General features: G+C 43.2%; 1 protein-coding gene across 4 annotated transcripts in view; it reads left to right on the forward strand.

The window, feature by feature from the left end:
• LOC122542817 (neuronal PAS domain-containing protein 3-like) overlaps window positions 1–27,171 on the forward strand; it is a 441,402-nt gene that overhangs the window by 236,757 nt on the left and 177,474 nt on the right. For all 4 annotated transcript variants that reach the window (XM_043680887.2, XM_043680884.2, XM_043680886.2 and 1 more), the window contains one exon: window positions 16,934–17,016. In XM_043680887.2, the coding sequence (XP_043536822.1) occupies window positions 16,934–17,016 (83 nt within the window). The remainder of the gene's footprint in view (window positions 1–16,933; window positions 17,017–27,171) is intronic.

A 27,171-nucleotide genomic window follows, 5' to 3' on the forward strand; every position in this document is an offset into this window, starting at 1 on the left:
AAAAATAAGCCACAGTTGTTGCATCAATGACTGACAGGAGAATTACACACGTATCTTGATCTGCCCAGGAGCAATAGTATCCCTATAGATATGTATCATCACCCTGTTCAGAGACCCGGGTTCAATCCCCGTCTCAGGCAACTGTCTGTGTGGAGTTTGCACATTCTCCCCGTGTCTGCGTGGGTTTCCTCCGGGTGCTTCGGTTTCCTCCCACAGTCCAAAAATGTGCAGGTTAGGTGAATTGGCCATGCTAAGTTGCCCGTAGATCAGTCATGACCATATTGAAGGGTGGAGCAGGCTCGAAGGGCCAAATGGACTATTCCTGATGCTATTCCTTGCAGTTGCATGTTTGCGCTAGCTCAGTTGGTCACACTCCTGCCTCAGTGTTAGAATGCTGGGGGTTCAAGTTCAACTCTAGAGAATTGAGCATATAATTTTAGTTGACAGTGCAGTGCAGTATAGGAGGAGTGTTACACAGTTGTTAGTGCCATTTGCAAATGGGATAGTAATGTGGCGTCCTGTCTGCCCTCTTGAATGACCTATACAGAACAGAACTCAGCCATTGAGCTCCTCATGCCATTTTATAGCCAAACTGACCTGTTATGCCCAGTTCTGTACCAGGCCTGGACATTCTGACAGTCAGACATAAAATTTGAAATTCTAGCATTCCCAGCACTTAACACTCTTCATCTCGATTGTGTTGAATGTACAGACTCTTTTGCTCAGCTAATCCGTGCTGTTCCTTCTGCTGCATACAAGTCTTCTCCCATTCATTTTATCCAGCATCTCAATAAATCAGAGCTTCCTGTCATGGCATTTGGGACTCCACGTGGGGTCGCAAGCTGAGATTCTTGGAGTTGCCATGTACCTGTCCCCCATGTTATAAAAGCTGAGCTCCTGCTCTAATAGACACCCATTCCACAGCCGCCCCTGACCCCATACATATATATATACACCTTGTACCTTGCTCTCTCAGATTTTGCTGAGAGCCTTGTGAGAATTTCCAAATTCTGAAATGTGGTGAGGAAATGCTTGGGAAGCTCTGCCTTCAGTGCATTTGTGTCATTCAATTCAGAACAAATTTCCCATCCTTGCCACTGTCTGATTTGATTTATTATTGTCGAATGTACCTAGGTACAGTGAAAAGTTCTGTTTTGCATGCAGTGCAGGCAGATCATACCATACAAAGTGCATAAGGGTTATAGAGCAGAGCAAGGAAGAAGGGCTTATGCCCGAAACGTCGATTCTCCTTCTCCTTTGATGCTGCCTGACTTGCTGTGCTTTTCCAGCAACACATTTTTAAGCTCTGATCCCCAGCATCTGCAGTCCTCACTTTCTCCCAGAGCAAGGAATACAATGTTACGGCTGCAGAGACAGTGCAGAAAGAGCGAGATCAACATTAAATTTGAAAGGCCCATTCAGAAACCTAATAACAGTGGGAAGAAGCTGTTCTTGAATATCTGGGTTGGAATTTCTCCTGAATTTATGATTGGCTTTATTAGTGAACTTTGAGTTGGTTATCTAAGTTGGCTGGATGGCTAGTCTGTGATGCAGAGTGAGGCCAACAGTATTGTTCAATTCTGACACTGTATGAGATTACTATGAAAGACTGTCCTTCTCAACTTCACCTCTCATCTGAAGTGTGGAGATCCTCAGGTTAAACCATCACCAGTTGTCTCTGAAATGACAATAAAGTCTGGTAGGATGATAGCGACTTTACTTATATTTAAGGTCCTTAGTTCCACCACAAATGGTAACACCTTCCCAATCAATAAATCTAACTAAACACTATAAAGTCCCTATTTCCCTCCCCCAGTCCTGCAGCAGCGTTCTGTTTTCCAGAACAGAAAGCTCCATCCTCTTTCCCTTGCTCGGTATAACCTTTCAGTTCTGATATCAGCTAGAGCAGAGAGAAAAAAAGTACTTTTTAAAAGAGCGTGCTGCTTTTGCCTTGTAATCGCCAGGTTTTAAACAGTGGGAATAAATCTTCCTCATTATTATTAACTGGGAATTTTGCAGCAAAGATGTTTTCTGTTTGACCTAGTTAATGTTCTAAATCTACAAACAAGTTTCAACAAATCAAATGCCTGAAGCTGTACAGAAACCCATGTGGTGTTTGCAGCACAACTTAATGTCCCTCCTGCTGTTTGATCTCTTGTCTTCACGAAAACTGAAGAGCTATAAACGCTGAGAACCGGTGGTTCTGGTTGGTAATAGCACAGTTTATAGTTGGAAGTACCCTGAATATCAGAGTCAGACGTTGCCTCTGCCTTGGCAACTAGTTTAAAGCGGAAAAGCGTTAGTCCCATAAAGCAGGAAGGTGCCAGGTTTGATGCCAAGTCTGTGCTGATTTGGACAAGAGAGGGCATGGGGGTGGGGGGTGAGGAATGTGAAGGAGAACATTTTTATGTAGAGTGTGGTAATGAACTGGAACTCACTGCCCATGATGCATGTGGGGGTGGAAGTGATGAATGATTCTGAGAAAATAATTGAATGGGCACTTGAGGAATTAAACATGCAGGGCCAACAGGAATAGATTGGGGAGAATGGGATGATAGCATGAGATTGGATTGATTGACAGAGAGCTGGCACAGACGTGATGGGCTGGACCACAGTTACTCTATCGGCTCCTTTCAGATGAGTTTGGGAGCATAAAATGCCTCAGGTTCCTGTCGATCTAGATTCTGTGAGTAATTGGGTATTAAGCCCACTCTTGTTCCTGTTGAGGCTCTTAAATGCTCAATTTCCTCTGCCAGGTGGCAAATCCAGTAAGTGAGCCTTTCCTGGGCATGTGGCAGGAAGTAGGGGTGTGTGCACGTCTCCTTTGCATCAGACTGCAACCCCCCTACACCGCCCATGCTTTGATAACCCCTGCATTTCATCACCCCACCCGTACCCAACTTGCCTTCTATCTCGCAATCTCTTCCTTCCCCCACTCACCTTCCACATAGTAGCAGAGGTGGATCTTGGTTGTGGACTGGCTACAGTCCCAGCAGTGGCCACTACACCCAATGGAACTGCTGGAGCAGGGTACTGCCAGCCATTTGATTGGCTGTCAGCTCATGGAGGCTAGTCGTCCTTCCTAAATGGAGGTTAAGGACTCAGTGCGAAGCAATGGACATTAACTTGCTGTGGGACTAATTGGGAGCAGGTGTGTATCACTCTAACTATCTGTATGTGCATATTTTTTTGTTTTTCTTTCTGTAATTGTGTGTGTATGTTTCTGTGTATCTGTGTGTGTGTATATGACTTTGTATGTTTGTATCTGTTTGTATCTGTGTGTGTATGCATATATATCTGTGATTTCACCTTCCACTGAATTGAATTGAATTGAATTTATTGTCTCGTGTACCGAGGCACAGTGAAAAGCTTTGTCTTGCGAGCAATACAGGCAGATCACATAGTTAAGTAGCATAGATTAGTAAATAATAGGGAAACAGCAGCAAAAACAAAAACACAGGTACAGGGGAATGTTAAGAGTTTGTGAGTCCATTCAGTATTCTAACAACAGTAGGGTAGAAACTTTTTCGAAACCGGCTGATGCATGTGTTCAGGCTTCTGTACCTTCTCCCCGATGGTAGAGGTTGTAGAAAAACATTGCCAGGTTGGGATGGATCTTTGAGAATGCTGGCAGCCTTTTCTTGACAGCGGGCCTGGCAGATGGATTCTATAGATAGGAAGTTGACAATTTGTGATTGTCTGGGCCAAGTTCACCATTCTCTGTAACCATCTCTGATCTTGAATGGTACAGTTGCCATACCAGGTAGTGATAAATCCAGACAGAATGCTCTCGATGGCGTACCTATAAAAGTTGTTAAGGGTATTCGCCATCATGCCAAATTTCCTCAGCTGCCTGAGGAAGAAGAGATGTTGTTGGATCTTTGTAACCAGTGCGTCCATATGAAGAGTCCAAGAAAGCTTGTTGTGAATGACCACTCCCAGGAGATTGACACTCTCCACTCGTTCCACCTCAGTGCTGTTAATGTGTAGGAGGGCATGAGTAACATCCCGCCAAAAGTCAATAATGAGTTCCTTGGTTTTGCCAGCACTGAGAGCTAGGTTGTTCTCAGTGCACCATTTTTCCAGGTCTTCCACCTCCCATCTGTAGTCTGTTTCGTCGCCATCTGAGATTCAACCAACTGTGGTGGTGTCATCAGTGAACTTGTAAATGGCATTAGACTGGTATTTGGTGACGCAGTGATTGGTATACAGTAAGTACAGTGGAGGGCTGAGTACGTACCCCTGGGGGCTCCAGAGTTGAGTGTTAATGAGGATGAAATATAGTCCCCAATCTTCACTGATTGTGGCCTGTGGGTCAGGAAACTGAGGATTCAGTTGCAGAGAGTGGGGCTTAGTCCGAGATCACTAAGTTTAGTAATCAGTCTCAAAGGGATAATAGTGTTGAAGGTTGAAGGCTGAACTGTAGTCAATGAGTTGGATTCTTACTTAGCTGTTCTTCGTGTCAAGATGTTCTAGGGAGGAGTGAAGGGCAAGTGATATGGTATCTGACCTGGATCTGTTTGTCCGATAGGCAAATTAGAGTGGGTTAAGAATAGTGGGGAGGCTGGAGTTGAGTAATGGATTAATGGTGCTGGAAGAGCACAGCAGTTCAGGCAGCATCCGAGGAGCAGTAAAATCGACGTTTCGGGCAAAAGCCCTTCATCAGGAATAAAGGCAGACAGCCTGAAGGGTGGAGAGATAAGTGAGAGGAGGGTGGGGTGGGGAGAAAGTAGCATAGAGTACAATAGGTGAGTGAGGGGGGGATAAAGGTGATAGGTCGGGGGCAGGGGGAGAGTGGGGTGGATAGGTGGAAAGGAACATAGGCAGGTAGGACAAGTCATGGGGACAGTGCTGAGCTGGAAGTTTGGAACTAGGGTAAGGTGGGGGAAGGGGAAATGAGGAAACTGCTGAAGTAATGCCATGACCAGCCTTTCAAAGCACTTCATGACTTAATTTTGTAATTTCTCTTCCTCTGTCTAAGCATTACACTTATTGCTCACCCCCCACCCCCAACATATTTGCTTCTTTAGATCTGAATGATTCTTGATGGAGTTTCTCTGGCCATTCTTGGTGTGTGCGACAGAGGTTCCAGGTAGTGTCCCTTAAAAATTTTACTTCTCTCCTGCCCCTACTTGACATTCCACACCTATCCATCGAGGTCAGTAGAGAGCTGCTATGTTCTGGACAATGCCCTTTTAAATGAGACATTAAACCAGGGCCCTATCTGTCCCTGAACAGACATAATAGATTTTGTGGTGTTTATTTCAGCGAGGACTGGGGAGATCTTTCAGTGATTTGGGCCTCTAAACCCTTCAGCCCCCAAATCAGATTATCTGATCATTGATTGATTTTTGTGAGAAATTGCTGTGCTCGAATTGGCTGCAATGTTTTTGCTTCAACAGTGTTCAAGGAACTCAAAGAAACATAGAAAGTAGGAGCAGGAGTAGGCAATTCAGCCCTTTGAGCCTGCTCCACCATTCAGTACGATCATGGCTGATCATCCAATGCAGTCCACTATTCCTGCCTTTTCCCCAGTGACACTGAAAGAACGGTGTTATATTTCCAAGTGATATATTTCTAAGACAGGTTGTTGAGTGACTTGGAGGGGAACTTGTAGATAGTGGTGTTCCTACATATCTTGATGGTAGAGGTTGTGGGTTTAGAATATACCTCATTGATGTTTGGAAGCTAAATTTTCAGTCTCACCCACTCCATTCTGAGCTGATGTTATCACATAGTAACATTACTTTCTATTAACTGTTTTGACATATAGAATATTGAGCTCACACAGAAGCAATATTAGAAGAATTCATCAACATCCCTCAATAATTATCAACTTTCTGTTAAACTTAAACCACAACACAATAAGGAATGCATTAAGTCACTAGGCACCATGGTATTTAAATTGGCACAGAGACAACAGGCTTAAGTTGGCAATCTTTATCAAAATAACCAACATATAAGTCTACTCAAACAAAAGCATCACTCTTAATAAATCTTTTACAGATGAGTGAGGTGATAACTAATGTGTTTTTATATTACACGCTCAAAATAAGATAATTTTAACCAGGCAGTTCCAGTTCTATTAACTGCATCTCAGACCTCAGTGTTAGATTTAATTTTAACAATTGACAATGTTCATCACAATAGATCCATTGCATGTTTTCCAAAGTGGCATAGTAGCTGCTGCATTTCCACAACCTTAAACTAGAGAGTCCACATTTATTTGCAAGAAATTAATTACTGCATTGATTTCAACTTTTCTTGGATCCGAGTCAGTTAGTGTAGGGGTGGGCCTGTCAGTGACACCCATGTCCTGTGAATAAATAATAAATAATACAAACCTTCACAAACCTTGCAAATAATAAACACCCTCATGTTGAGTGTTCCCTTTTTAGGGGTATTTAAACTACTTTCTCTTTACTAAATAAAAGAGAGATCAATGATGACAGTTTTCCTTGCAAATTTTCTCAAAGATTGTACAAAGATGAGAAAAGAAAAATTTGAGGTATGAGGAAAAATAAAAGCTGCAAATTTAAAATGAGAAAACTAAGTTCTGGCAAACACAACAGCATCTGAAAGGGAAATACCTAATTTTGTCAGACTGTAATTTGAGGCCTACTCGAGGTGGACTATGCTACAGTAAAATAAATGTGTTTTCTTTTATGTCTGTTCTTACTCACAATGGGAGTACAGGTGAAAAGAGATCAGCCTATTTAATAAAGGAGCAATTCCTATATCTGTTGTGTTTCAGGCAGAAAAAACATTGTCCACAGTCATTCTGGTCTGATTCAGATCAACATTTGGGGTGATTGAAGCCTGGCCCTCTTCCAGCTCTTGGAGCTTGTGACTAAGCACCTGTGAGAGGGAGGTTAAAAGACAGGTTTAGAGAATCCTTCGGAGCTTGGAGCATGGGCATTGAATTGTGGCTGATGAACTTTCAAATCATCTGACCTGGGACTATGTAGGGATGACATTTCTCCTGTAAAAGGGGTAGGGTACTTGCTTTGCAGCTCGGTGGGATTTGGACAGGTTTGCAGAATTTCAAGTAAAGGAAGCAGGGCAATAAATTAACATGATATTCACCGAGCGTCCTCATGAACTGCTGCACTTTATCTGCAGAAGGAACATTAGTGAGCGTAAGAGATATAATTCACTCAAATGTCAGAACTCTCAGACAACTAGCCCCCTGTACCTCCTTGGAGGAGAAAGTGAGGACTGCAGATGCTGGAGATCAGAGTTGAAAATGTGTTGCTGGAAAAGCGCAGCAGGTCAGGCAGCGTCCAAGGAGCAGGAGAATCGACGTTTCGGGCATGAGCCTGAAGAAGGGCTCATGCCCGAAACGTCGATTCTCCTGCTCCTTGGATGCTGGCCTGACCTGCTGCGCTTTTCCAGCAACACATTTTCAGCCCTGTACCTCCTTGTCAAGTATTGTCTTTGACCAATTCTTTGTTTGGCTTATTTTCCTGAATTGGTTGATGCATATCAATCATTATCACTATCAGTTGTCCCTCGAATCAAGGGTGACTTCTACTGGCAGTCACAGGTCTCTGCCATCAGCCTTCACATGAGTGAACAGACCAACTCTTGACTCGCAGAAGTTTAGGCACACAGGGCAAGAAATCCCATGAGAAAGAGGGGCTGCGGGAGAGATATTGCTCCCTTTTCCTTTCCTTCTCAGCCGTCTGCCTTGCTGTGGAGACATTGGGACTCAAGGGCGCTGCAGTAAGGTTATCGCCATTTTGGTAGCAAACTCCTCCCTATTATTAATGTGGCGACATAGAAGCAGGAGGAGTTCATTCAACTGCTCAAGCTTGATCCAACAATCTATTAGATCATGGTTGATCTCTCTCAAATTAATTGAACCCCTGTACCCCCACCTTACTTAACAGAAGTTGATCAGTCCCAGTTTTCACATCTTACATCAAAGCCCCAACCACTCCTCATGGGGGATAGAAAATTCCTTATTTCTGCACTTTGCACAAAGTAATTAATCCTGACTTAAAGTCATAGATTTATAGAGCTGTACAGCATAGAAACAGACCTCTCAGTTTAATTCGTGCATATTCTAAATTAATCTAGTCCCTTTTGTCAGCATTTGGTCATATCTTTCTAAACCCTTCCCATTCATATACCCATCCAGATGCCTTTTAAATATTGTCATTGTAACAGCCTTCGCCACTTCCTCTGGCAGCTCAATCCATACACGCACTACCCTGTGCATGAAAAGGTTGCCCCTTAGGTCCCTTTTTAATCTTTCCTGTCTCACCTTAAACCTATGCCCTCTAGTTTTGGACTCCCCCAACCCAGAGAAAAGACCTTGTCTATTTACCATATCCATGTGCCTCATGATTTTATAAACCTCTATAAGGTCACCCCTTAGCCTCTGACGCTGCAGAGAAAATAGCGTCAGTCTATTCAGCCTCTCCCTATAGCTCAAATCCTCCAAACCTTGCAGCGTCCCTATAAATCTTTTTTGAAGCAGTTCAAGTTCCACAACATGCTTCCTATTGGCAGGGAGACCAGATGGGATTGTATTCATTAGAGTTTAGAAGGTTGAGAGGAGATCTAGTAGAAACTTACAAGATAATGCATGGCTTAGAAAGGGTGGACGCTGGGAATTTGTTTCCATTAGGCGGGGATACTAGGACCCGTGGGCACAGCCTTAGAATTAGAGGGGGTCAGTTTAAAACAGAAATGAGACATTTCTTCAGCCAGAGAGTAATGGGCCTGTGGAATTCATTGCCACGGAGCGCAGTGGGAGGCCAGGATTTAAAATGTTTTCAAGGCAGAGATTGATAAATTCTTAATCTCGCAAGGAATTAAGAGATTTGGGGAGAGTGCAGGTGAGTGGCATTGAAATGTCCATCAGCCATGATTGAATGGTGGAGTGGACTTGATGGGCCGAATGGCCTAACTTCCACTCCTATACATTATGGTTTTAATTGCACACAGTATTCCAAAAGTGGGCTAACCAATGTCCTGTACAGCCGCAACAGAATCTCCCAACTCCTCTCCTCAATGCACTGACCAATAAAGGCAAGCATACCAAACACCTTCTTCACTATCCTTTCTAATTGCGTCTCCACTTTCAAGGATCTGTGAACCTGCACTTCAAGGTCTCTTTGTTCAGTAACACTTCTCAGGACCTTACCATTAAGTGTATAAGTCATATCCTGATTTGCCTTTCCAAAATGCAGCATCTCACATTTATCTAAATTAAACTCTATCTGCCACTCTTCAGTCAATTGGCCCATCTGATCAAGGTCCCATTGTACTGTGAGGAAACCTTCTTTGCTGTCCACCAAACCTCCTTTTTGGAGTCATCTGCAAACCTACTAACTGTACTTCTTATGTTCACATCCAAATCATTACATAAATGATGAAAAGTAGTGGACCCAGCACTGATTTTTGTGGCACACTGCTAGTCACAAGCCTCCAGTCTGAAAAGCAACCCTGCACCACCACTCTGTTTTCTACTGTTAGGCCAGTTCTGTACCCAAATGGTCCCATGTGATCTAAACTTGTTAACCAGTCTACCACGAGGAGCCTTGTCGAGCGCCTTACTAAAGTCCATATAGATCACGTCCACCACTCTGCTGTCATCAATCCTTCTTCAAAAAAACTCAAATTAAGTTAGTGAGACATGATTTCCCTCACACAAAGCCATTTTGACAATCCCTTATCAGTCCTTGCCTTTCCAAAAGCATACAAATCCTGTCCCTGAGGATTCTCTCCAACAACTTGCCCACCATTGACCCCATGAATGGTTTATTTTAGTCCAGAAAGCCATTCAGGGAAGGGTATAACTGGAGCCAATCTTTCTAGACTTTGATAAGGATTTATACATTAGAAGCAAACATCTCCTGACTCAACAACCACCAGTCTGTGTAATTTTATAGCAGCACAAGTGAATTTGCAGTTCTGGACCGTACACTTAAACTGGAACTGATCTGTATTAACTGTATATTAAAGATTTGTCCGTTTATTTTCTAAGCTCTGTCAGAGGAAATAGTTTCTCTCTCTTATGTTGTACACAGATTTTGGTACAGTACTGTATCTAAGGGAAAGGTTATGCTGGGTGATTCAGGCACAAAAGTGGAGCTGGGGACACACTCAAAGAGTGTGGAGCTGGAAAAGCACAGTCAGTCAGGCGGCATCCAAGGAACAGGAAAACTGACGTTTTAGACATAAGCCCTTCATCAGGAATGAGCTCTCCAGCATCTGCAGTCCTCACTTTCTCCTCCCTGAGGACACAATCAACCATGAGCTTATTGAATAGCAGAGCAGACTCAAGGGGCCAAATGACCGACTCCTGCTTCTATTTCTTAGATACTTAAATGTAGATTGTTCTTCAAGGAGATTAGAGATGGAGGATATTGCTACCAGCGATGTGCACAGCAGTGCAAAAAATTTTAGAAGTACTTGACAACACTATACATCCCCACTTTGAGGATGGTACAGTTACAGCACGTGACATTTACTTAGATGGTATTGTCTTCAAAGGTATTTTTTAGTTAAAACTGTTTGGGCATGTTAGGGAACAGCTCTGGGTGAGGTAGCACTTGAATCCAGATTTCTGACCAAGAAGTACAGATAGTACAACTGCACCATACGACACTTAAACCTGTCCCTTAGAATTGTAGAAATTGCACCTTATATTGGAAATATACCCATTACAGTTTGCATTTTTTTATTTTGGCTATGAGATGTGGGCATTACTGGCAGTGCCAGTATTTATTGCCCACTCCTAAATGCCCCTTGACTTGATTGGCTTGTTAGAGACATTTTGAGAGGATAATTAAGAGTCAAGGAGTCACATGTATGCCAGACCAGGTAAGGAAGGCAGATTTTCTTCCCTAAAGGATATCGGTGAAGCAGATTGGTTTCCATTATCTCCATAAATAATATGAACAGGATTGGTAGTTCAGCCCCTCAAGCCTTCTCCATGCAATTCAATAGGATCATGACTGATCCGACATTCTTCATATCCACTTTCCTGCCCTTTCCCTTTTACCCTGATTCTCCAACTGATCAAGAATCTATCTCAGCCTTTTATACACACAAGGACAGTGCCCCACAACTCTCTCTGATAAGGAGTTCAAAAAACTCTCAATCCACTGAGTGAAGAAATTCCTCCTCATCTCATCCTTAAATTGGTGCCCGTTAATTCTGAGACTTTACCTCTGATCCTAAACTCCCCCATGAGGGGAGATATTCACTCAGCATTTACCCTGTGAAGCCATTTTAGGATCCCATACATATCACAGAGATCACCTCTCATTCTTCTAAATTAAGCCAACATTTTATTCTAGATTTTTAGTAAGTCCAAATTTAACCATCTACCATGGATGGGATTTGAACTCTCATCCCAGAACATTAGACTGGGCTTTAGGGATTACTAGCTCAGTAATATTAACTCCTTTATACCCTGTTTTTGTTTTATTCCCTGTGTACAGACTAATATTTGTGTTCAAAAGTTGAAATATTTGGAAGATTCTACAACAACAGTAACTTGCAATTGTGTAGCATATTTAACGTAGCAAAATGTTCTGAGATTCTTCCCAGGAGCATTATCAGACAATATTTAGCACCTAGCCACACACAAGGAGTCATTTGGAATGGTGACCAAGGGCTCGGTCGCAGAGAATAGGCTTGAAGGTTCATCCTGAAGGAGGAGGTGGAATTACGGGAGGGAATTCCAGAACTTAGGAAGGCATAGCTGCCAATGGTGGAGCAATGGAAATTGGGTGATGCTCAAGGGACAAATGGGAGGAGTTGAAATATTTGTGAGTGCTGCATGAGGCGACAGGGCTAGAGAGGGGCAAGGCAATGGAGGGATTTTGTCCAGCTCAAGCTTAATAAGTCAGTGACACGATTGAAACAAAACTCTTGTCTTTTGGTAGTGTCCTTCCCCCTGGACTGAGAGAACTTGGTTTAAGTCTATATGTAATAGCATCTCTGAACAGGTTGATTAGAAAAATAGGTTAAATGTATAAAAATTGAAATGAGACTTGCCGGACCCAAGAAGATCAGCTCGATGCTCTATTTATCTGGTAAGACGATGTGATGAAACCAGGCTTCTTTTTTATTATATATTCGCACCACTCTTTCCACTGAGACCTGCCAGTCAATCAATCACTGGAGCGTGACCAGGATACACGATGTTTGTTTGTTTAGTTAGTTGCTAAGAATATTTAAGCAGCACCGCCTCATCGGGCTGTCGGAGCACGTTCTGTGCAGAAGCTCAGGGCCAGGTTTCAGAGCTGCAGCTTGCCTCACGGACAGACCAAGCAGCAGTCTGTGACATTAAGCATTCCGATTGTTTCCGCCACATTTCAAAATGCCTCCTTTGATGAGGTGTTTGTAAGGGGGGGTGGGGTGGGAGGTGAGAATTGCCAGCTTGCAGCACTTTATCATAGCAGTTAACTATTTGACTGCTTGGGGCATCACCAGAGCGCCTGAACCAGTGTAACTGAACAGAATCACAGGGAGTATTATAGCGTTCAGAGGGAGGCTGTTCAGTCTGCCATGCCTGCTCCAGCTCATCAAAACGAGCACTACTACCTATTGCCAGTCTCCCGTCTTTTCCCCCATACCCTTGCGCATTACTCAAAGTTTCCAGTTAAAGGTGCTCAAATGTTTTGTGGCTCGGTTAGCCCAATTGGCTGAATGATTGGGTTTTGATGCATTGGGATGGTAACAGTGAAGGTTCAGTTCCTGCACAGTTGAGGTTACCAAGCAGTTCACACTTTGCCCCTTGACTGCCCCTTAACCTTTGAGTTAAGCTATGACTGGTTTTCTTACTGATAGGGGTATGGGACTGTGGCAACATCATCTTTATTTATTTTATTTGGAATCTGCAATATATGGAAGCATCTCTGTGTGGCCTACCAAATCCTTTCATAATGTTAGAGACGTCTATCAGGTTTTCACTATGTAGTCTTAAGTTTTCTAGTGAAAAGGTGAAAATCCAATCCAACCTATCTTGTTAAATGTAGTCTCTAGCAAAATGGTTCTTGCCCAAAGAAATTATGATGTTGAAGGGAGATCTATTGTGGTGCCCAAAAAAAAGCAGGTAGTCAAATTGGCAAAATAACAAAATAAACATGGGAAAAGGTTAAAGTAAGACAAGCAAGGGGAATAAGAGCAGACTGGATAATTACTGGGTGTTCTAGAGTGAGTTCTTCAGATCTTCATATAAGCTCAGGCACTTTGAGGTTATTTTTAAAAATAGACTGTATATGATGGCAGGGCTAAGCTGCGTCATGCTCTGACCTCATTGAGTATATTTAAGACTGAGTTTGATAGGTTCTTGAGGATCAAGGTTTACAGGGAGAAAGAGGGAGAATGGGATTGAGAAACTAATTAGCCATGAAAAGCAGACTCTGGGCTGAATGGCCTAATTTCTCTTCCTATGTCTTATGGACTCATAGCAGAGTACCAGCGCATGACCACTGAGATCACTGCAGAAGCTTATCTACCTATTCAATTGAACACTTGTGTCTGCAGCAACTTTTCAGAAGCCATTGCCCTTAAATATTTTTTATTTAAAAGTGATTCTTTATCTATAAGTGGAGTTTATACAGTATTATGGGCCACATTTGTTTGGAGCCACTGTTAGCTCTTGGGCGTTTTGGTCAAAAAAAAGGCCAGCATACCATTTACCTTCTTCACCATCTGCTGCACCTGCATGCTTACTTTCAGTGACTGTTGTACAAGGACACTTTGGTCTCTTTGCACCTCCCCTTCTCCCAATCTCTGCCATTCAAATAATAAGCTGCATTCCTGTTTTTGCTACCAAAGGTAGATGCCTTCACATTTCTCCACATTATGCTTCATCTGCCATGCATTTGTCCACTCACTGAGTCATATGGAAGCATTGCTGTATCGTCCTCCTACCCAGCTTTGCGCAATTTTTGATCAAAGGCTATGGGAAGAAAGCCGGAACAGGGGACTGACTTGCCTGATCAGCCATGATCCTATTTAATGGTGGAGCAGGGTTGAGGGGCTGAACGGCCTACTCTTATTCCTATTTTCTATGCTTTTACATGTCATATAATGAATTGTGACATTTTAGGTTGGGTATTTCCATGGAGGGTTAGGAAACAGGAGCCGGGACTGCTTTCAGATCTCAAACTTATCGGGGGGAGGGAGTTGGGTAGTACAGCAGGTGCTGCTTGGAATCTTCACGGAGGCAACCACTTAATTGGCCTTGAGATATGCTCCCTGTCAAAATAAGGGTAGAAGGTGGCCTCTCAAAGCTAGAGGGCCAATTAGAGGCCAGCTGACTTGAGAAGAGCAGCAAAAGATGTGGTGGGATGGAGGGGGGGGAGCGGGGGGAGGTGGGATTGACCACAATGGTGCCCTCTCACTAACGTTTTGAAGACTTTGAATCAAAGAGCCAGACTACTGCTGTGGGCTAGTGTGAGTGGGATGTGGGTGGGGGATGAAAGTTGCTTTGACCATACTCCCACTCAGAGAGGCAGGGAATGCTCGTACGCTTGTCAGGAGCACTGCCACTCCAGCTGTCCATTGGATGCCTGCCTTCAGGGAGTTAAGGTGCCCCCCCCCCCTAAAGAAAAACGACCATGTCATTTCAGGAAATGGTGGCTGAGAGGAAAATGGCAGTTGGCTTTCTTTAGCATGGTTACCCAGGCTCTTGATGAGCCTCATTTTTTCAGACAACCCTATATGAGACAGTTAACCCTGCACAGCTGAAATACCTGATGTTGGTAACAGGATTGGAGGCAATCACATGACTGACACTAATTTTGTGGGCCCCATGTTCGTCCCCTCTCCCCCTCTTGGTGGATTCTGAAAATCCAGCTGTTAAAGTTGATTGCTTTCCCATCACTCATCACCATGGCAACAGGGGTGGGACTTGGTATGGGAGGTTAGATTGTGGGTGTGGGATGGGGAGCTTGGAATTTACACCAAAATATCCTGTTTTACCCCTCTCCAACTCTGCCCAAGAAGAAGCAAGATGGTTGCTAGAGACATTGTGCTGGGTCTCTGAAAAAAATCAATTATTCATTACTTAGGTTTATATTTTCCAGATTTTCATACAAAACTGTCCTTTGACTTGTTGGTTGTCATTCTTCCAGTTCACCAAATGACTATCTTTTTAAAAATAAACCATGCGATGTGGGTATTGCTTGCTAGGCCAGCATTTTTTACCCATCTCTAATTGCTCAGAGGGCAGTTAAGAATCAACCATATTGCTGTGGGTCTGAAATCACACGTAGAAAAGGCCAGATAAAGCTGGCACATTTCCTTTCCTAAAGGACATTAGTGAGCCAGATAAGCTTCCCAGTGGTCAACAATGGTTACATGGTCATCATTAGTTTCTTAATTCCAGATTTATTTTAAAAATTGAATTCACATTCTGTTCTGTGCATGGTGGAAATTAAACTTCGATCCCCTGATCATTACCTAGAGATAATAGTCTTTTTATTACAACTAGGCCATCACGTTTCTTTTATGCACAGCTGTCAACTCGTTGGGATTACCCTGGAGTCTTCACAGCTAGCCCATCAAACTCTGAGATATGGCAATGAGCAAGCCCTATGAGAGCCATCAGACTGAAGTTGTGCCTTTTTATGACATAAGACATATGAGCAGAAATTAGGCCATTCAGCCCATCGAGTCTACTCCACCATTCAGTCATGCCTGATACGTTTCTCAACCTCTTTCTCCCTGTAACCCTTTATCTCCATAATACTCAAGAACCTATCTATTTCAGTCTTAAATATACTCAATGACCTGGCCTCCACAGTCTTCAGTGGCGATGAATTCCATGGATTCACCCCTCTCTGACTGAAGAAGTTTCTCCTTATCTTCATTCTAAAAGGTCTTCTCTTTACTCTAAGGATATGCCCTCAGGTTCTAGTCTCTCCTACCAATGGAAACATCTTTCTAACATCTACTCTATTCAGGCCTTTCAGTATTCTGTATGTTTCAATTAAATCTCCCCTCATCCTTCTAAACTCCATTTCTTTGAGCCCTGAGAAAAACATCAGAGAGGGGGGATGGGGAATGTTGTTTGACTGGCATCCTGTTGACTGACAAAGAGTTTGTCTGCTTTCCAATTGGCAACATTGCTGTGCTGTTGGGTGTGCCAGCCAAGAAGTGGGAATATGGAGGCAGGGTGTTTGGAGGTCAGAGATCATGGGATGATCCCTTTTGGAATGAGTTCCACCAGGGATAGCAACTTCTACCACTGCATCATTCAACCATTATTAGAAACTTTATTGCAAGGATAGCGTCTTCCGTAATTTTGTTTCATTTCATGGGATGTCGGCATCACTGGGCAAGGCCTACATTTGTTCCAATTCCTAATCATCCTTAAATTGCGAGGCTTATGCGTCATTTCAAAGGGCAGTTCATTGTCAAGCATATTGCTGGTCTGGAGTCACATGCAGACCAGACCAGGTGAGGACAGCAAATTTCCTCTCCCAAGCTATCAGTGAACCAGATAGGCTTCTATAACAATTGATTATTTTTATGGTCACTATCACTGAAACTAACTTTCAAAATACGTGATGTATTAAGCAAATTTTTATTCCATCAGCTGCTGTGGTGAGATTTGGACCTATGTCCCCAGGGTATAAAGCTGGATCTCTGGTCCAGTGGCACCACCAGTATACCACCGTCTTAACAGTCAGTGTAGGTGATGCGGTCAAACGTCAAGGAGAGCGTTCAATCTTTTAGCCCCAGGGTAAAAATTCAACTGATTGAGCCATAGTTTGAGAGAGACAATGGGAAAATGAGTAGTAATAATAACCCAAGGTGCCCTTACGTCTGGCAGGATCTTCTTCATTATTGATATTCTCCTGGTTGTGGGATTAACAGCAAACTATTAAAATAATCCTGTAAAAAATTGATTTCAGTCTTCTGTCTCTGCATTGATGCTCTTTCATTTTATTTTCAGCAATAGGATCCCAACAGAGGAGAAGTTCCACTTCCTTGGCCATTGAGTTATTTGAACAGCACTTAGGAGGACACATCCTACAGGTAAGACAATATTCTCCTCAAGTCCCACTCCTTTTACCATTCTTTCATAGACTGTCTTTTCAGAGTCAAGGAGAAAGTGAGGACTGCAGATGCTGGAGATCAGAGTCAAAAAGTGTAGCACTGGAAAAGCACAGCAAGTCAGGCAGCATCCGAGGAGGCCTTAAGCCCGAAACATCGACTCTCCTGCTCCTCGGATGCTGCCAGACCTGCTGTGCTTTTCCAGCGCCACATTCTTTGACTCATATCAGAGTCAACTACATTGTTGCGGATCAGGAGTCTTATGTAGGCCAGACTAAGTAAGGACAGCAGATTTCCTTCCTTAAAGGACATAGTGGATCAGATGGGTTTTTACAGCAATCAGAGGCATGTTTGTGACCAATGTCACTGAGATTAGCTTTTAATGCTGACTTTTTATAATTAGTTGAATTTATTAATTAGAGTTAACCCTGTTGCTGTGGGTCTGGAATCACAGGGGAGCAAAATTGCCTTTACTGGGAAGACTGAGCAGGCTGAGGCTGTTTTCTCAAGCACATTTCTGATTGGGTCTTGTAGAGTAAATGTAGAGAGATTATTTTCACTGGTTAGAGAATCCACAAATGGGGGCCATGGACATAAGATAGTCACTAATGAATCAGGAATTCAGGAGAAACAATCTTTACTCAATGGGGGGAATGTGATCTCATTACCACAAGACAACAGACAAGAGTGAATGGCATAGAAAGGGAAGTTAGTAATGTCAGGAGGGAAAAGTGTGCAGAGAGAAATATTGAGAGATTCTGGTTAAGAAGTGACTCATATCCAGCCTGCTCTAGTCCCGAAAACTCTATGTCATAGAGTCATATAGCATGGAAACAGACATTTCCATCCAACCAGTCCACGCCGATCATGTTCCCAAACCAAACTAGTCTCACCTGCCTATATCTCTCCAAATCTTTCTTATTCATGAACTTATCCAAATGTCTTTTAAATATTGTAACTGTATCTGCATCCAGATGTTTCTCTCGAAGTTTATTCCACATATGAACCACTCTTTGTGTAAAAAAGTTGCCCCTGTTTTAAATCTTCTCCCATCTTAAAAATATGCCACCCAGTTTTGAAACTCCCACCCAGGGAAAAGACCCATGTCATTCACCTTATCTATGCCCCCATGGTTTTATAAACATCAATAAGGTCACCCCTCAATCTTCTATACTCCAATGCAAAATGTCCCAGCATTTACAGTCTACTTTTATATCTCAAACTGTCCATTCCCGGCAACATCCTGGAAAAACATTTGTGAACCCTTTACAGTTGTAATGTCCTGAGGAGAAGTTTGGAGAATTCCCATTGCTTTTGCAACGAAACAAGGAAACTTCCGGAATATCCTATAACTGGCTCAACACTTTGTTGTTGTTCATGCAGCTGCCCTGCACTGTCAGGACATTAGCTCCCATCATCTTACATTATTGACTTACTGACTGGGGGAGAACTAAAAGTCCATGGAAAATGCAAGACTTCATCATTGAAATTCTGGCCATTTCTTCCTTGCTCTGTAAGGGAGGAGCTTTCACTCATCTCTTACATGGCAACAAGGGTCAGGGTCACGAGTGAGGCTCCTGCTCCTCAGGTGGGATGTATATCAAATTGTCATAGTGGAGGCTGGTAGTCACAGTGAGTAAAGGGAAAGAGACCTCCAAAGGGGTATTTACAGGCCCATAAAAAGTGATCAAGGCCAAGCAAATGAGGTCTTTGCCAGGCAGGAGAATTCCAGGAAAGGCAAGGAAGCTCTAGACTAGACAAATAGTGTTATAGAGAAGGCAGGTTGGTTCCAGGCAGATGAGAGAGCTGTAGGTCAAGCAAGAGATTCCAGATCAAGCAAGAACGTTCTAGACCAGGCATGGGATCTTCAAATCAAGCACGGGTGTCCTAGATCAGCCAAAGGAGTTATAGGCCAGGCAAGTATCCTAAGCCTCCAAAGAATTTCAACTTTCTTTTTAAAAAATATTGCACAATGGTCCATTTGCTCAGGGCAGTGACAGGGCCATTGATAGAGAGGTGTGAAAATGGGTAACTGGGTGGTGCCCCTTTCCCCATGGATAGGATGTCACTGGATGTTAATCAATTCTAACCAAGCTGCTTAAATAGTGGTTATGAGACATAGGCTTTCTTTGTGTACAGAGTTTATTGACTATATCAGTCCAACAATTCCATCCCACAATCCCAGGCTGTTCCCTCTTTACATAATGAAAAAGGTATTTTGAATATATTTGTGCAGACACATCATGACACACATCATGGGCAGGCAGGTTTGGACCTTGGGCAGAAGTAAGACACCATCACCAATCTTTAAGCCCTTTTTGATATCCAGACACCAGTTAATCAACTATCAGCCTTCAATGAAAATCAAAGGAACTGCAGATGCTATAAATTAGAAACAAAAAATAAGTTGTTTGAAAAGCTCAGCAAGTCTGGCAGCATCTGTGAAGAGAAATCAAAGTTAATGTTCTAAGGGAGGGTCACCGGACCCAAAACATTAACTTTAATTTGTCTTCACGGATGCTGACAGACCTGCTGAGCTTTTTCAGCAACTTCTGTTTTTGTTCCATCATTTTACCTAGTTATTATATCAATACTTGAGACATGCCTGAAGTAGCGCATTGTGCCTGTCTTGCCATTGTCATGCTGGTGTGGTGCCCTCTTGCTGACTCTATTCCCATAGTTGTCAGGGTCATGACCAAATGAATTTCAGAGCCTGTATCTCCCCTGATATTAATCTACCTCACTCATACTGTCACCTTAAAAAGCCCATCTTAACAATTTACCTAGTGCCATATCACTGTTAATGTAGAAATATAATATAGGAAGAGAAATATTGTTGAATAAAGGAGACATGATGTCAAAGTGCTTATCAAGACAGATGCAAGAATGCCAAATTTCAAAGGGAGCAACAATTTATACTGTATCACAAAAGGTGTTGATTGATTGGCCAGTCAGCTGCAATTGGTTGAGATCCTGCCATTGAGAATGCAACACAAAACTATTGACCCCAATTTTTATTTAATTCAAACAGCTCAAGGCCTGGACATGTTCCTTTACCCTTCAGAGAACAGGTCCCTGCATGTTGATTTATGAGTTTCTAGTGAGCATAGCTAAGCCAAATTCCCAGAAGCATTTGATTTGATGGTCTCCAAGACATTATCTGGACCTCTGGATTAATAATCTTGTGATAATACCATTGGGCCGTCACCTTCCCTGTATTTGTGGAAAGCTAGTTAAAGCTGTAACATTCAAATTACACAGAAAATTAAATTTAATTTAGATAAATGAGAGATGCTGCATTTTGGGAAAGCAAACCTTAGCAGGACTTATACACTTAATGGTAAGGTTCCAGGGAGTGTTGCTGAATAAAGAGACCTTGGAGTGCAGGTTCATAGCTCCTTGAAAGTAAAGTCGCAGGTAGATAGGATAGTGAAGGGGGCATTTGGTATGCTTTCCTTTATTGGTCAGAGTATTGAATGCAGGAGTTGGGAGGCCATATTGCAGTTGTACAGGACATTGGTTAGGCCACTTTTTGGAATATTGCGTGCAATTCTGGTCTTCCTATTGGAAGGATGTTGTGAAACTTGAAAGGGTTCAGAAAAGATTTACAAGGATGTTGCCAGGGTTGGAGGATTTGAGCTTCAGGGACAAGTTGAATAGGCTAGGGCTGTTTTCTCTGGAGCATCAGAGGCTGAGGGGTTACCTTATAGAGGTTTATAACATCATGAGGGACATGGATAGGATAACTAGACAAGGTCTTTTCCCTGGGGTGGGGGAGTCCAGAACTTGAGGGCATAGGTTTAAGGTGAGAGGGGAAAGATATAAAAGAGACCTAAGAGGTAACATTTTCACGCAGAGGTTTGTGCATGTGTGGAATGGGCTGCCAGAGGAAGTGGTGAAGGCTAGTACAATTGCAACATTTAAGAGGCATCTGGATGTGTATATGAACAGGAAGGGTTTTGAGGGATATGGGCCGGGTGCTGGCAGGTGGGTCTAGATTGGGTTGGGATATCTGGGTCGGCATAGGCAAGTTGGACTGAAGGGTCTGTTTCCATGCTGTACATCTCTATGGCTCTATGACCAAAATAATAAATATGAAATACTAAAAGAATTCAGTTTTAAAGAGGACCCCAGTTTCCAACGTAGTAAACACGAGGCTGGCAGGTGGGATGAGTTTAGTTTGGGATTATGATGGATTGTTTGGACTGAAGGGTCTGTTTCTGTGCTGTATAACTCTATAACAAGAAACTATTTCCATTAGAAAGGTGCTTGGAAACCAGAGGAAATAGATTTTAAAGTATTTGTCGTAAGTATAGGAGGAGAGTTGAGAAGAATTCAGTTTTTGCAGCAATCTCTTACCTGAAAGGGTGGCAGAAAAATGATTGGATGAATATACTAAGGGCAGGATCTTTTGGAGAAGGAGAGAGATCAAAGGCTACTTACATTGCGCATTCAAAGAAGCATCTTAGGAACAAAGGGTTAAATGGCCTCTAGCCGTGCCCTGTAATATAATGTCAACTATGTATCAAAAATGTTTTATTGGTTATGGAGATTACAAAAGGTGCTTTATAAATGCAAGTCATGTTTTTGATTTGAAGACTTTTTAAAAAATGAAACAGTTGATAGAAAAATGAAAAGGACAACAAAATATGTGCCTTCCCTTTCATTTTGTTTCTTTTCTCCGTACACCTTCACCTCCTCCCTTTCAGCATAGAAGAACTGGGCTATTTTGAACAGGAACATACGCGGTTTGGAGCACAATACAGAGTGGTGACAGTTAATTGTCAGGGTAATAAATGGAATAATATCCCAACTAGTCATCAAGAGGGGAAGTGTTTGAATGGAGGGAAATAGTCATTAGAATCAACAGTGAGTTGTAAATCAATGCAGACCTCGAGTGTCACTCTGTGAGAGTGCTGCATTGTCCTAGTGCCACCTATAAGATTTTAGATCAGAAAATTATCCCTCAAATCGTTTAAAGAATCCAAAAGAACATGTGTTTATCTAGCACCATTTATGAATGTGGCATTTTACAATCAATGATGGTCTTTTTGAAAAAAACACAATGGCCAGTTGCTGCACAAAATGGTCCCACAAACAGCAATCAAATAAGGCTGCATCTGCTAACATCGAGGAGCACATGAGAACTAGGAGCAGGAGTAGTCCATTCAGCCCCTCGGGTCTTCTCTGCCATTTGATACAGCTGTGGCTGATCTCATCTCAGCCTTAACACCACTTTCCTGGTCACTCTCCATAACCCTTCAATCTGTTACTAATTAAAAATCTGCGCTCGCAGTAGTAGTGATAGCTCATAAACACATTTAAACAAAGACTGACAAATACTTAATAAGTACCTAATAATGAAAGAAAATTAATGAAAGTATATTGGGTAAGAAAAATAAAGTAGAACTTTAATTTTAATTTATAAAAATTGGTTTAATATTGCACATTAAGAAATAGTTGGTGGAGAAGAGGTGCAGTCAGGAATCGTGCATTAAATAAATTATCAGATCATCTGTTTCTGCACAGAGTGCTGAGGAAGAATCATAATGGGCTCGAAATATTAACTCTGTTTCTCTCTCCACGGATGCTACCAGACCTGCTGAGTTTATCTGACAATTTCTGTATTTGTTTCAGATTTCCAGCATCTGCTGTTCTTTATTTTTTGTTACATCTGTTTTAGATGAGGGATAAATGTAGTGAGGGATATAATTTATAAACACTCCAGCCAGTTTGCACATGAACAACATTGTGATAATGGCCCAAGAATCTGTGGTTGTTGTTTGAGTGACAAACCTTGACAAGATCACAGAGGAGAGAACATTTCCACTTTACTTTTGAGACTGGGCTTCTTGGAATAATGTCTGCTCCTAAAACTGGCCCTCCCAGAGTGCATTCCTCTCTCTGGAGTGGGGCTTTTCTCATGCCACCAGAGTTCTACCCACTGAGCCATGCCTGACACCACTTGGGAGAAATTTTCTGTATGATTTGGGCATTGGATGGTTATTTAGATAGCAATGGTGTTCAGGAATATAACAAAGAGACAGGGGATTAGCACTAGATTATAGAGCTGTTGCACGTTTGACGGGCTGAATGGCTTTCTTCTCCACTAATAATTCTGTGATGACGTGATCCAGAATCCACTATTCACCACCCAGTGAAGGCATATTGCTGTGGGATCTTGCCATGTCCCAGTCAGTGACCATGTTTGCCTCCATAACTTCTGAAACTATCTCCTCAGCTATAGACCAAATTGATTTTTTTCTGAGGTGCGGGAGTCCAGAACTAGAGGTCCTAGGTTTAGGGTGAGAGGTGAAAAATTTAAAAGGGATCTAAAGGGCAACTTTTCACGTGGGGGGTGGTGTATGTATGGATTGAGCTGCCAGAGGAAGTGGTGGAGGCCGGTACAATTTAAAAGGCATCTGGATGCACATATAAATAGGAGGGGTTTAGAGGGATATGGGCTAACTGCTGGCAAGTGGGACTAGATTAGGTTAGGATATCTGGTTGGCATGGACAAGTTGGACCGAATGGTCTATTTCCGTGCTGTACATCTCTGACTCTCCATGCAAAAGGTTCTTTATTATAAATGCAAACACTTCCACTCACAGGCCAATTCTCACAAAGTAATAAGCGGACAACAGCAGCAACTTGCATTTATCTAGAGCCTCTAATGCAGTATAACCATTTCCCCAGGCATTTCATCAGCATTGTATCAGACAATTTTGACATAGAGCCAGTTAAGGAGAGGTTATAAATAATTATGCTGGAAATACTCAGTGGGTCCGGCAGCATCTGTGGTGGGGAGAAAGAGAGTTCACATTTACAGTTGATGACCTTTTGTCAGAACTGATTAGGAAGAATGCTGAAATTGGTAGTTTTAAGGTCTCTTAAAGAGGAAAGATTAGGGAGGGAAATTCCAGAGCTTAGGTCTGAAGAAAAGGCTGGGAAAGATGGGATGTGAAGAACCGAGATGGCAAAGAGACCAGATTTGGAGGAGCGATCTGTGGGAGACTGCAGAGTTGGGAGTGGGGGTGGAGGCAGGAGAATGGGATGGAGGTGATGTGAGGATTTGACAATAAGGATGATAACCTTTTTACTTGATGTGTTGCCAGACCAGAAGCCAGTGTAGGAGGAAGTGAGGACTGCAGCTGCTGGAGAATCAGAGTTGAAAAGTGTGGTGCTAGAAAAGCACAGCGGGTCAGGCAGAATCTAACGAGCAGGAGAGTTAACATTTCGGACATAAGCCCTTCATCAGGAATGTGGAGGAGGAAGGGGGCTGAGAGATAAATAGGGGGCTGGGGGTTTGGGCTGGAGCTGGGGGGAAGGTAGGCAGGAAAGCAATAGGTGGGTGCACGGGAGCTAATTGTGATAGGTTGGTGGGGAGGGTGAAGCGGATAGGTGGAAAATGAGATGGGCTGGTCAAGAGGACGGTGCCGAATTGGAGGGTTAGATGTGGGATGAGGTGGGGGAAGGAGAGATGTGGAAACTGGTGAAGTCGATGTCGATGCTGTGTGGTCAGAGGGTCCCGAGGTGGAAGATGAGGCATTTATGTTTAGATTAGATTACCTACAGTGCAGAAACAGGCTATTTGGTACACCAAGTCCACACCGACCCTTCGGTTCTTCCTCCAATTGGTAGATGGCTTTGATTTGGAGGAATCTGGCAGAGACTTTCCTGCATGCCAACTACGTCCATTGCTCTTGATGTGGTCTCCTCTACATCAGGGAGACAAAATGCCAACTCGCGGAGCGGTTCAGGAAACATCTCCGGGATGCATGCACCAAACAACTCCACTGCCCTGTGGCCAACCATTTTAACTCCCATTCCCATTCCCTTTAGGACATGCACATCCTGGGCCTCCTCCACCGCTAAATCAAAGCCAACAGGAGGAAGGATGCCTTATCTTCAGCCTTGGGACCCTACAACCACACAGCATCAACATTGACTTCACTAGTTTCCAAATATTCCCTCCCCTCCACCTTATCCCAGATCCAACCCTCCAACTCGCACCACCCTCTTTACCTGCCCTACCTGTCCATCTTCCTTCCCACCCCTATCTGCTTCACCCTCCCTACCCACCTATCACAATTCCCTCCCACTTGCATCCACCTATCACTTTCCCACCTCCCTTCCCCCATCACCCTATATATCTCAGCCCCCTCCCCCCTCCACATTCCTGATTAAACATCGCCTCTCCTGCTGCTGAGATTCTGCCTGACCTGCTGTGCTTTTCCAGTGCCACACTTTTTGACTCAGTATAGTTTACAGTAACATAGGGATAAGCCATGGAGGGAAAGGGAATCGCAAAGACCCACCTCCTAAACTGTCTCTTAAACTGTGAATTTCAGGCTCAGCTGTGAGGTTGTATGAAGCCTCCAGAAAGATTGAGGAACAGGATTTAGTGGCAGAATCTGAAGTAAAGCACCTAAGTTGCACTGGAGGTCTACAGAGGCCTGGTCTTTGCAAAGTTAAACCAGTGCTCGGCAAATTATACCCATTAATCCATTGTCTAACTGAGAGCAGAAACTTGCACGTTGACATTTATGTGTGAGCTTCTCTGAATGGAGATGGATTAGGCTAATTAGTGTTGGAGAGTAGTCATTATGATTGTCTTTTTAGGCTGTAGGCTAATTGCGCAGAGTGGCATGTGGAAATAATTCTTAAACTGTAATTCATCAACTACCAAGCATATCCTATGAGTTATTGCCAAATCTATTGTTAGGCTGTAGATATTATAAATGGCGCAATTCTGAAAAATTAACCACAATTGTGTTAGAGTGGTAGAGTGGGGTTCTTTTACATTAAATTTTCACTTGAAGTTTTTCATTTTGAAAAGCCCATTAGCCTTCGTACTGTAAATGGAATCAATCCAGAGCTCAAAGTGAAAGGACAAGGAGCACTGCGTTATCCCCGCAAACGTGAGGTCATCCAGAATGCGACTGTCCACGTCCAACCTGCGCAGTTCACTCTTACGTCTTTTCGGAGGCAATACCTTGGGGTGCTGAGGATGAATTTTGGCCACGCCCTAACTGTGGGTGCTGGACACTGCAGTGGGGGGAGGGGGGGGGTGTCTGTTAGTGTTTGAAGTATAATGCTTGGGATTTCGCATGTTCCTTTCGTTTCACCTCATTCGGGCCTGTCGGAGAAAGGAGCAAAAGGATTGTCTCCTTCACAATTGCTTCTTCTCCACATTGGCTGGTCTCGCCCTAGAGATTCCACGATACGATGTGGATATTGCATTTTCCTGGGCCGGACTTAAGGACATCCATGGAGCTTTCTTCTGCCCCTTCTCGCTAATTTATAGTGACAAAGCTCGAAATGGACAGTGCATTTTGAGATTCACCTGTCAGCTCCAAGTCTGGCAATACCTCGATTTTATGATTCTCAACTCTGTTCATCCCTCCCTCCATTGTCTCATCCCTTCCTACCGGTGAAAAGTTTTGAGTGCCACGATCCTTTTGAAATCCCTGTGCTCTTCCAATTTAGGCCTCGTCCCAGGCGTTGCCCTCTGATGCGCATTATTCAGGCAAGCCTTCTGCTAAATTATTAATAGCAAAATATTGCGGATGCTGGAGATCTGAAACAGAACACAGAATTCTGGAGAAACAAACAGGTCTGGCAGCATCTGTAGAGAGAGAGAAACCTTTTTTTATTCATTCATGGGTCCTTCTGGCTAGGTCAGCATGTATTGCCTATCCCTAATTGCTCAGAGGCCACCCCTACCACCCCAGCTCTGCAGTCACATGTAGGCAGAGTTCCTTGTAAAGGGCATTAGTGAACCAGATGGGTTATTCCCTGACACTGGTCAACATTAGACTCTTAATTCTAGATTTTTGTTATTGAATTTAAAGTCCACCATTTGCCATGGCACTTTTTGAATCTCAGACTGAGGTACCCAGAACATTTCCTGGGTCTCTGGATTAATAGTTGAGAGTGAGGTGTTGGAAAAACACAGCAGGTCAGGCAGCATCCAAGGAGCAGGAGAATCAACATTTCGGGCATAAGCCCTTCATGAGGAGTGAGAGATAAATGGGAGAGGGGGAGTGGGGCTGGAGGGAAGGTAGCTGAGAGTGTGATAGGTAGATGAAGGTGGGGTAGTGGCGATAGGTTGGAGAGGAGGGTGGAGCGGGTAGG

Source organism: Chiloscyllium plagiosum, unplaced genomic scaffold (assembly GCF_037043375.1).
Source record: "Chiloscyllium plagiosum isolate Xiang-an unplaced genomic scaffold, Cpla_swu_hap1 HiC_scaffold_47, whole genome shotgun sequence".
NCBI lineage: Eukaryota > Metazoa > Chordata > Chondrichthyes > Orectolobiformes > Hemiscylliidae > Chiloscyllium > Chiloscyllium plagiosum.